The following is a 12,274-nucleotide window of genomic DNA, read 5'->3' on the forward strand; positions in this document are numbered from 1 at the left end:
TTTGCCATGATAAGTGCCCATTAGGTTAACATATTGGGGCACATTTACTTAACCCGTCTCCGGAGTTCACCAAAAGTGCACTGTCCGACTCCAATGCACTGTGCCTCGATTCACTAAGATTGTGCGCCCGATATCCTGAATGTGTCGCTTCCCCGCTCAGGTCCGACAGAGTTCACCATCTTTTTAGTGGTGCATGTAAGTGCTTGGGCTTGAGACACAATTTGAAAGTTAAGTCCCGCGCTCAGTCCGAATCAGTCAGATCGTCCGCCCCCTAAATTGTGTCGCACGGAAGCCAGCACAGACACTTGTTAGATACCTATGCAAGTGGTGTAATCCCTGAAAAAGGCGCACAGTCCAATGAAAGTGAGCAGCGCGACCCTTAATAAATTAGCCCCTCTGAGTCAGTCACAGAAACAGGGGAGATACAACATTCATGCAGCAAGAACATTGCAATATCTAGTAATATCTAACATTGAGGCTTTTAATATTATTCAATATGAATTGTGTGATCTAAGAACTATAATTACAATTCACTGACTTTCACACAGAAGCAGCATAAGATAAATATATTAAAACTGAATTTAAAGGGGTATTCCGGGAATATGAATGTCTGACACAAAAACCCATGATGATATAAATAAATGAATACAACAATACTCAATGTCATTAGTCACAAAACGAAGCATAAATAGTTTGATTTTATGATTCACAACATTTTATGTCCTCTCTAAAGTAGGTGGAGTTATCACCAAGATGGCCACCACTGGAAAATACAAGTCCCATGATCCTTTAGTTCTCAGTAACTCCTCCTACCTCTCAGGCTCTGCTCCCAGTGATGATGTAACAGGTTTTCTTGCTCTGTTACCATAGTAATGATGTGTAACTGCCATCACCAAAACACTGACCATACTGGATGCGCTGCAACCAACTGACTACAGCCAAACATAGTGATGATCACATGACCTGCCCAGGCAGGTGCAGGACATGTGATGTGGACATGTGACCAGCAGCCATCTTCTGTTCTGCGACGGACCGCGCGGAGGACATCAACGGACTGATTAAAGGGCCAGGAGCATTTTAATTCTTCATTACAGTCTATGTCATCAGCATTTTTCTGCTAAGGGGAGCAAAATTTTAAATAACAACTAATTACACATTAGCTTATATGTTGATGAAGATACTAAAAGAAAGGCCAAAGCAGCACAATGTATATAACAAGACTGGATGCACACTAAAGTCCTTGTAGCAGGTCCTTCATAAATAATATAAAAAAAAGGTACTCCAATTGCAAAAATGCAAATACCTTTGTATTATTTTGTCATGCTTTGTGCAGTGCTGCGTAATCTGTGTGCGCTATATAAATAAAGAAATATTATTATTAATATTATTATTTATTCCATATGTGACATTTCAGCTTAAGTTATGAGTCTTTCCCAAGCAAAGTGCAAGTAACATGACAGATTACGGTATATATACAGTGGGTACAGAAAGTATTCATACAACTATTAATTCTTCAGTCTTTGTTTCTTGGCAGCCATCGGTAAGATCAAAAAAAGTCTTGACCTGAAAAAAAATGAAATATAGATATTTTTGCTAATTAATTCAACAATAAAAACTGAAATATCACACAGTCATAAGTATTCAGACCCTTTGCTCAGTATTGAGTAGAAGCAGCTTTGGAGCTAGTACAGCCATGAGTCTTCTTGGGAATGATGAACAAGTTTTTCAAAACCTGATTTGGGGATCCTCTTCCAACTTGGAAGCTTCCCAGAACGTAAGGACCCATGGCTGCATACAGGAAATAAGACTCTTGCAGTCTTTACCACAGCTACATAATACAAATCAGATGCAAGCCAAAGTATTCATTACTTTCAATAGAAAAATGTTTATTCCATACTTCGACTTTTCAAAAAATAGTTAAAGCTGTATTACTTCACCATACTACACAATATTCAAAGTCCTCAACACAGTATATTGCTCCACCCAGGGAATCAATGAATTATGTTCATGTCCATAGCATTCCACAAGGCATAGGCTTCACTTGAGTGAACACGCTGCTAAATTTCAGAGTGAAAAATTTAAAGGGGTCTGAATATTTTCTGTACCCACTGTAGGCATAGTCACACCGTCACATTACATTGTTTTGCAAGTAGTAAAATATATAATAATTATAGTCAGATATGATATAGAAGTAGCTATGTCTTGCAAAGATAGCTTTTTAGAGTTTTATAAACATGTATAAAGGGACAGCTTTGGTAGAATAATGTATACATCTCTCCCACTTGCTAGCAATAGATAGATAGATAGATAGATAGATAGATAGATAGATAGATAGATAGATAAATAGATGACTGTTATATACCAAACAAATGTAGCTAAATATATAGGTAAATCTGAGAGATAATGGTAACAAATACAGATGCAGGTGTGTTACACACATTTATATTTATAGTGATTTATATATTGTTCACAGTGTTGTGACTTGAAGAGAGACAGATGACAGATGAATGATAAATATAATGTAGTTTAATGATATAAATAGCTAGATATGATATAGACGTAGCTATGACTTGCAAAGATAGCTTTTTAGAGTTTTATAAACATATATAGAGGGACAGCTTTGGTAGGATAATGTATACATCTCTCCCACTTGCTAGCAGCAGTATGTTGGGGGTGGGCAGCCCCCCTTCCTGTGTGAGGAAGCCCCCTCCAGTCTGGCAGTGGGAGGACGTGGATTGTAAGTGATGTAAAAGGACAGGGACAGGGCAGGTGTCAGACACTTTGCATTGTCAGTCTGGTAGGATCAAAGGGTAGTGAGGCAGCAAACACTTCACAGGCTGAGGGTGGGTGAGGTGGAGTCAGGGACCCCCGGGGTCTTCTATACAAGGGAGGGGATTGTCAGCTATAAGGGTCCTTGCCACAGGTACGGGGCACCACATCACTATGGAGAAAATACTGAGGGCAGCTTTCTTCCCCACCTCTGATCTACCAGTGCCACTATGGAGCAACCAGGATACTATGCCAGCTACAGGTATGTATGAGGACCCCCACCCCAAACCTATCACCTGTTATGTATGTCATTGCTCCCATTTATTTGTACAGGTTTACTTATGGATCATATAATGAATAATAATAATAATTCCTTTATTTAAATAGCGCACACAGAGTACGCAGTGCTACACAGAGCTTGCCATGTATAATAATACTTGCCACAATTATATGAGTACATGTTTACATTTATTCTGTTATAAAATATAAGATTTTCTAATTGCCATCGGTGCAGAATATTTCAGCAACTTTTTTTTTTTTTATATTTTTTAAAGTTTGATTTGTAACAAGCTGATAAGCAAAAAAATGCCACATGCATTATGTGATCAACATTTGTTATGAACCAAAAAATATTTCTACTAGTATAGTATTATAATTTTTTTCTGTTAAAGGAAACCTACCACTTTAAAATGGTAGTTATAACCCTGAAATACCTTGCACCAGTTCAGGGTGAGCTGGTGCCGGAGCATATCTTCATAATTTTCAGAAACCGCTGTATTGCTTGAAAAACTCATTTATTCATTATATTTCAATCCCCCTTCGGCGACCATCAAACGTTCTCGGCGCACCATGCACGTGACCGTGCGTGTGCCTGAATAGGAAGTGAGGGGGAGACGTTGATGTCACCGAGCTCTCGGGCACACTCGCGCCTGTGCAACTTCTCATGCGAAGCCAGTCGTGCGAAGTTGTGTATTTTGGTGCGCTGAAGGGGGGTTGAAATCTAATGAATAAACGAGTTTTTCAAGCAATACAGCGGTTTCTGAAATTTATGAAGATATGCAAGGTATTTCAGGGTTATAACTACCATTTTAATAACTACCATTTTTATAACTACATTCCTTTCATGTTTTTCTTTTCACACTTTTCTAATGAAATACATGGAAAATTTCCAACATCATTTGTGTAAAATTCTACTTGTTGCCAGTTTTACAGAATTGGTATAAGCTGCATATGCATCCAGTGCAGACCTCCCTCTGCCACCCTAAAGACTAGTTTCAGTCTTTTATCTCTTTATCTACTGATACGTTGTTGTAATCCGTGCAGGACAGGACAAGGATTAGATGGGTGTTATATGCAGTTGGTCCGTAAAATCTGGCCAGTGCAGAATCTGTTTTTCATAGACTGACCACAGTATCGCCGACAGGACTGTGATTGTGATAAATGATGCAAGCAGTCCCTGCTTCGCCAGAAAAGATTGCCGGTCGGTCCATGAAATCTGGCCCATGCAGAGTCTATTTTTTATGGATTGACCATGGTCTTATGCTGCCAGCCTTAAAATGTATCACACAATTGTTCAAACTAGAAGAAAGTAGTCTACACTGAATGGTTATGTGACTAAAGACCAGTACTACAATTATTCTTCTCAATTATTCTGCAATTATTTTTTACAAATTTTTGTTTTTCTTTTTCTAAAGAGAAACATTTAAAGACACCATTCCAAGAGCACACTGCATTGTAGGAAATTATAAAAGTTAAAGTAGATTTATGACATCCAGTAGCAGCAAGCAGAGATCTTAAAAATATGAGGAATTTACAGTTCAATAAGTATTTTATTAAAATATGCTCATTAACAAATAAGTCAAATGATCAGACACCATAAAGACACGTTGCACATTTTGATCAGTGAGACTGGGGGGCGGTTTATCATACGCCAGGGCTCCGTTTGCTGGCATATGATAAAGCCCAGTCCCCCATCGCAACGGAGAATACATTAAGAGGCATAGACCGCATGATGTATCATCCACTGGCCTCATGATGTATCCACTGGCCTCTTGATGTATCTGCCGGCCTTGTTGCGCTGGCGGCAAAACTACCACTACTCATTAGGTTTATCATCATAACAAATCCAATGTAACAGAAAAATACTGTCATCTTAAATGAATGACAATGGGTTATATACAACAGAGGTGACAAGACAAGGTTAGGAAAGAATATGAGGAATTTAAATGAAAAGTAATTTTATTAATACATTTTTATTAATACAAAAATTCAGAAAAAGTAAAAATACAACTTCTTTATTTAACAGAGGCTAAAACAAAGGAAACAGTATCCCCAATAAATGGGACCCCCAGCCAGAGAAAGCGTAAGAGGACGCTGTACAGCAAATGGCAGCAGGTGGAGCTAGAGAGCGTCTTTGAAGTTATCCCCTATCCGGACATCAGTACCAGGGAGCACCTAGCCAAGATTATTAGACTACCGGAGTCTAAAGTACAGGTAAGTTATGAAATTGTAATCTATGAAATGAAAAATAAACATGAAAATATGGAATCTTATACTTCACCTATTTATCAAAATCAATGGTTGTGATGCAGTAGAAAGCCAAGTGAGAGTTTATGTATGGGAGAAAGTAATATCTATGATATAATAATATCTATAAGGTCCCTTACACACATTGTGGCCCGAACGTTAAGCAACCGGAACTCGGCATGTCAAAACACAGTTGGAAGTCATTGTTCATCATTTAAATGGATGGGGGCCAAGAACAGCCATATGATGCATAGGCTTTATGAAGAGGCCATGTTCTTTCTGTCTTATGCTTCACTCAAATCATTTACCTTGTTTTCCATAGATATTATTTTCAATTTGCTTTGTATTTTGTGCATTTTATATTTGAGGATAAATGGCTGTGATTTGCAATTATCATTATCAATCAATCAATCAGTTTTTTCTGATTCTTTTTAACCATAGGTTTGGTTTCAGAACCGCAGAGCCCGGAAAAGCAAGAGTGGCAAGTTTGACAAGTTACTTTATAGGAGAGGATCTTCACTTCGGGCTCATCATTTCTGCCTGCGTTCATCTTCTCCCTCCCAGAAATGTTATCTTAGAGACACTCTAATTCCTATGCCCTTACCTTCTAACCAGCCTATACCTCATGTACATCCTGGTCCACACACATCCTCCATGCAACAACCTGAATACCCATCATTTCCACATATGCCTTCTGAGTGTTATCTGCAACCCAATAGTCAGCCGGATCTGCACTGGCAGAACCTCAACCCAAGTCCAGAGTACAGCTGTGATGCTACATTCTACGACAGCCAGCTGATGGATCTGGAGCCATTCACAATCCCTTCCAAAGGATCATACTGGGATAGGTTCCCTCATACAATGAATGAAAACGGGTCGCAGACATCACTAGGATACATATCTGATGTCATATACAATGCTGCCATACTTACTAACCTGGGAGATCTCTAGATTGGACTTTATAGTTCCTATAGTCCATTACAATAGAGAAGAAAGACCTGGACATTTCATATTACAGGCTGTAGACACATTTGTAAGATGAAATGTTTTAGGATGAATGTCAGAAAATCTCAGAAATACTATGGATTGAAGACAATTTGGATGTTTGTATATAAATGATTACAGTAAAAATGGAAAATTATATGAAATATGTACTATAAATTCATTTCTATGGCAGAAATAAATTAGCAGATTAAAATCTGAGATATATTTTTACTGTATCATAAAATTGTACAAGCGACATCTGTTGGGAGTTAAAACAATGTATAAAGTGACTTTTCAAACTATTATGATGCACGTGGATCATATAAGGGTGACATGTCAGACTATTTGGGGGCCCAGGAAAAGTCTTTTCAATGTTGGTTTCCATCGCACAGGTGTGGCCCTTAGGGTGATGCTACACATGGCGTTTTGAACCCGTTTTTGGTCCATTTTTAAGCAGTCCATCCAAAAACGCATGCGTTTTTTGAAAACGCATCCGTTTTTTTTACCAGTTTTATTTAAGATAATTGGTAAAACCTGTCAAAAATGGATGTGTTTTCAAGAAATGGATGCGTTTTCAAAAAAGCATGTGTTTTCGAAAAACACACACATTTTTTAACGCATGCGGTTTTTTAACAGACTGCTTAAAAAACGGGTTCAAAACACCATGTGTGGCATCACCCTTATAAGGACCATATCATATGGATGCATTACAGGATTTGTGGCTCCAATAAAGACCAAATTATGTGGATGCATTACAGCCTTCTGAAGGTGACATTAGAGTAGAAACACTTAGCTTGCCCACAACCACATTCATACAGAACACATGGTTAGTCTATTGTACTATGCACATGTGAGATGATTGTCACAGTCCGTGATGAAAAAATGAGCAAACAATGGAGATAATATAATCTTGAACTGTGGTCTTACTCCATGACGGTTCAAGTGAATAGTGTCCAAGAACCAAATTGACCACAAAAGATATCACGATAAATATATTTTTTACTTCAAAAAATCTTCATAGAACATTCACATTTTCAGTAAATATACAGTAAAATTTTCCAAGTAGTGTACTAGCTGCTTGCATTTTTTAGACCAAAAGACTCCGTGAGTAAATCCACAAACTCGCATAGGTGTAGTAACAGTCCATCCATTGAATGTCCAATTTATTCAACTCACGTATCTTGATGCAAAGACGAAGACCGCTACTCCATCAGACGCCTCCCGAAAGTGCTACGAGCACTGTGCTGTGACGTTTCAGGGGTCACGCCCCCTTCCTCAGACAGTCCGTGAAACACGTCCATTGAAGTCAATGGGTGCCTGACAAAAAAATGGACCACCCTAGGATAATGCCATCCCAGAGCAGGGTTTCAGCCACTAGCAGTAGTGATTGTAGATGTAGCTGAGATTAGAGTTGAAATAATTGGATGTGAAAATGTGACACAGCTGGGATGACATTAGGGGCCGGATGTATCACTTGTTTTTTTGCACTTTTTCAAATTGTCACAGTGTTTACACTATGTGCAGCCTCTGTTTATAGTTCATGACCTTCTATTTAGAAATAATCTGCAAAAGCAGCAGTTTAGAGCGGGATAGAAGAGAAGTGAGTGGTGAAATACAGTATCCCCGTGTAGCAGGATGACCACGCTAGTGTCTGTGGAGGATTAAAGGCCAAAATTATAGGAGGGCAGCAGAAGATCACCGCTAGAGGATACCCCCTAAAGTATAAGCCACTGCGGAGGAGGATCACTGGGTACAGCTTGTCACATACTTGGGCTCTGCTGTGAGGGTCATTTTCATACGGGGATGTGGGAGAGAAGCAGAGTGGAGTGTGTAGGAGCATCACATGTAATTGCTGAGACTCACAAGTGTTTAAAGAGGACCTGTCAACCCCGAAAAATCCCCCCACCACATATGTTCCCCTAAACCTGTCCCCAGCCCCTTTATATTTATTCAAATTTTATTACAATTTGTGTGTGCAAACATAATTTTAATCGATCCAACCTCTTACCAAATAAGAGGTCAGATCGCCGTACAGGTCCCCTAGCAGTTGGCCATATTCATGAGAGATCTGGCTGACACACCAACTTCACGTCCCTGTCAATCAGGGACATGTAAGAATCGCCGACATCAGTGTGTGTATTGCGCAGTTGCTGCCGGCTCTATGCAATGCAGCGCGCGGACAGGGACGGCCGTGCTGTGCTGACAGCATATTCTAACATGTCCCTGACTGACAGGGGCGTGGAGGGGGTGTGTTGGCCGGCCCCTTCATAAATATGGCCGACTGCCAGGGGACCTGTACGACGACCCGACCTCTTATTTGGGAAGAGGTCAGATCGATTAAAATTATATTTGCACAAACAAATTGTAATAAAAATTGAATAAATATAAAGGGGCTAAGGACAGAATTAGGGGGAACATGTTTGGTGGGGGTATTTTTCTGGGGTGACAGGTCCTCTTTAAAAAAAGGAATGAACTCAACTTATCACAGATGGTTATAACTTGTGATTATTCAGGCGCAACAATGCACCTCATTTAGGTGCAAAAACTGAACTAGTGCCCCACAACTGTGATCCATCTTGCCCAATATATGAGGTTATATGATACATAGACAGGTAAATAGATAGATAGATATATAGATAGATAGATACCATTTTGCACCTATTTTCACTGTTGAAGATTTTCCTTTGGCATATAGATGCATTCGGATTCGGCGGGACAGTCCTGGTTTTTGGGCACTGTCTCGTCATCATGGGCGGTTTTGTCCCCCTGTTTGTCCCGCCTCCTTCTAGTCCCCTATTTTAAAGCCGCAGAGCAGCCGAAAGTATTGGGGCCAGGTAGAGGTAGGATCAGCCGCTGCTACCTCCTCACATGTTATCTGCACGAGTTATGTGAGGAGGCAGCCCCGCCCCCCTCGGCGAGTCAATTGGAGCCCGGGAGAGGAGAGAGTGACTGCAGAGGGGCAATGAGGTAAGGTAAGAAACAGGGTTTTTTTTTATTAATACCAGGGGCAGGGGACCACAGGAAGAGGATAAAAGAGAACAAGGGGCTGCTGTAGGACATGAGGCCGGGGCACAGGAGGCTGGAGGACAGGGGGCTGCTGGAGGAGGCTGGAGCACAGGAGGAGGATAGAGGAAAGGAGAAGGAGGCTGGGGGACAGGTGCTGTTGGAGGAGGCTGATGGACAGGAGGAGGATAGAGGACAGAGAGCTGCTGGAGGAGGCTGATGGACAGGAAGAGGATAGAGCAGTGATGGCTAACCTATGGCACTGGTGCCAGAGGTGGCACTCGGAGGCCTTTCTGTGGGCACTCGGCCATCACCAGAGATGACTCCAGGTATCTTCCTGCAGTCCCAGACAGCCCAGGACTTGCTGTTTTAAAGTGACAGCTGTAGCTGGGACTATTTTCTGCTTTATTGGTGTCCTCAGGGTGCTGGTATCAATGAAAACTGTGACAGAGAAGGGAGTATAAATCACAAATTAAATTTCTGTGTTGGCACTTTGCGATAAATAAGTGGGTCTTTGTTGTAGTTTGGGCACTCAGTCTCTAAAAGGTTCGCCATCACTGGGATAGAGGATAGAAGGAGGCTGAAGGACAAGAGGAGGATAGAGGACAGGGGGCTGCTGGAGGAGGCTCGGGGACAGGAGGAGGATAGAGGACAGGGGGCTGCTGGAGGAGGCTCAGGGACAGGAGGAGGATAGAGGACAGGGGGGCTGCTGGAGGACAGGAAAAGGCTGGAGCACTAGAGGCTACAGGAGGAGGCTTTAGGGCTAGAGGCTACAGGAGGAAGCCACAATAAGAGGAGGCTGAAGGAAAGGAGAAGGCTGTAGTACAGGAGGCTGCAGGAGGAGGGACAAAAGGCTACAGGAGGGCGGGGCCACAGAAGGAGGCTGGAGGACAGGATGTTTTAGGAGGAAAGGGCGCTACAAGAGGAGACTGCGGAACAGGAGGCTACAGGAAGAGGACAGGAGGAGGATAGAGGACTGGGGGCTGCTAGAGGACAGGAGGAGGATAGAGGACTGGGGGCTGCTAGAGGACAGGAGGAGGCTGGGGTCAGGAGGAGGCTGGAGGACAGGCGGAGGATAGAAAACAGGGGGCTGCTGGAGGAGGCTGGGGGACAGGAGGAGAATAGAGGAGAGGGTTACAATCCTTCATCCTGGTGGTAGATGTCCTTTAAACCACTTTGTAATTGGTTTGGCAATATACTCCTGATCACTGTGGAAGACCCATATGTGTCCAAGCTTTTGCTTAACTTTGCAAAAAGTAATAAAAATACTGTAAAAATTCACATATTTTTCTGCCATTTGGCAAATGTAGATAATTTTGCTAATCCTAATTGACTTAAAATGGGAAAGGTTTATTGGGATTTTGTGTTAGAAAAACTTGTATATGTGTCTTTTATAAAGTGTATGTAAACTTCTGGTTTCAACTGTATCAAATATAAGTAAATTAGGCTGGTGGTACACCGAGATGTTGACTTCTGAAATGTCTATCTCCTCCCATCCTTATTGAGTGCCACTCCATCCATTAGGCTCTCCATCCCTCCTTTGTAATGACATCACCTTACCTGGTAGAAATTCTGTGTAATGCCTGTAACATCCCACAATTCCACATACAAGGGAAATCATAGAGGTGGCCTGTGAAGTTGTTGTGGGACTTTTAAATGGGAGTGAAGGACTCACAGTTGCATTGATTTGGTAAATCAAACACCAGCTGTTCAGTCTTAGGCCGGCGCCACACAGGGCGCTTTGTCTGCGCTTGCAAACGCAAACAAAGTCACGCCCACCGGGGCGGGCCTCGGCCCGATCGCATCGGCGTTTCTATGGAATTGTTAATTGTGGCGCCGGCCTTAGATACAAATATACAGATCTAGGTTATATTTGTCAGAGCTGTGAGTCTGTGGACCCTCCGGACCACCGCGGGAGATGGTACTAGCCGACACCTGGGACCGGAGTCTAAGTGGCACCTGGTCTTCACCAGAGCCCGCCGCAAAGTGGTATGATCTTGCTGCGGCAGGATACCACCAGGTCGTTCCACAGGTGCGACTAGACAGCGGTGGCAGCCAAGGTAGTAATGCAGGAGACAGTCTGTACCCGCAGTGACAGCGGGAGAACAGCACAGGAAGGCACACAGGAATGATTGGATACACAGGAACACTTGGATACACAGGAGGGATTTCTTTTCAGGGAAATGGCTTGAAGATCCAGCGGGGAATGATGGGAGCCGCTGGATTAAGTACCAACCCGGAAGTGGCCAGCGCCAATCACCCTTTAAATCTCTGTGCTCCGGGACTTAGTCCGGACGAGAACAACAGGAGCATGGAGAGGTAAGTTCAGGGCCGGGGCAGCGGGGCCAGGACAGGGGGCCCAGGTGCACACGCGATCCATTACATGGATTGCGGGGGTGCCCATAACAATATTCACACGACCATATGGGGGACGTATATATACGGCTGGCGTTTATACGCCATATATATGCCGTAAATACGTTCCCCATAGATGGCAATGAGCCAGCGCCATACATGTCCTATCTTTTACCGGAATACGGCGCGCTATGCAATATATCACTTCTCCCCGGCACCCGACGTACTACGATGTTGAGCTACTATGTGTACTGCATTCTGGTATATGCACCAATGACTTTCCCGATGCTGCCCTTGATTTAGCTGATCGGCAAGGCTACAGAGAGATAGACACTTACCTAAGGCAAACAATAATGTAATTTTATAAAACTAATTCATATTTACAGGTGGTAAGAGATGATCTGAGCAGGTCCTGCACCATTATTATTATTATTATTATTATTATTATTATATAAGACCCAGTATTACAGCAGATTCATCCTGACAACTGTTTGACCATTATATCTCCCAAAGAACAAATACACAATAATATTCACGTCTGAAATCCCCTAATCTTAACATTGTAAATCAAGGTTTTCTGCCTTATCTTCCATTGTGAGACTATTTATCAGACTTTTCTATTGTGTATTACATTGGT

The 12,274-nt window shown here is 42.1% G+C and overlaps 2 protein-coding genes across 2 annotated transcripts in view; one reads left to right on the top strand and one right to left on the bottom strand.

Annotated features, from left to right (window-relative positions):
- The window catches only part of SARM1 (sterile alpha and TIR motif containing 1), a 125,866-nt gene extending 124,952 nt beyond the window's left edge, over positions 1-914 (bottom strand). Inside the window, exon 1 of the mRNA XM_072138095.1 lies at positions 814-914. Coding sequence (XP_071994196.1) covers positions 814-908 — 95 coding nt within the window. The 5' untranslated portion in view covers positions 909-914. The remainder of the gene's footprint in view (positions 1-813) is intronic.
- A 1,165-nt stretch (positions 915-2,079) lies between these two features.
- SEBOX (SEBOX homeobox) lies at positions 2,080-6,504 on the top strand. Its single transcript, XM_072138096.1, has 3 exons — positions 2,080-3,031; positions 5,075-5,262; positions 5,737-6,504. The coding sequence occupies exons 1-3, from the start codon at positions 2,944-2,946 to the stop codon at positions 6,244-6,246; spliced, it is 786 nt and encodes a 261-aa protein (XP_071994197.1). The 5' UTR covers positions 2,080-2,943; the 3' UTR covers positions 6,247-6,504.
- The last annotated feature ends 5,770 nt before the right edge of the window (positions 6,505-12,274 follow it).

Source organism: Engystomops pustulosus, chromosome 2 (genome assembly GCF_040894005.1).
Source record: "Engystomops pustulosus chromosome 2, aEngPut4.maternal, whole genome shotgun sequence".
NCBI lineage: Eukaryota > Metazoa > Chordata > Amphibia > Anura > Leptodactylidae > Engystomops > Engystomops pustulosus.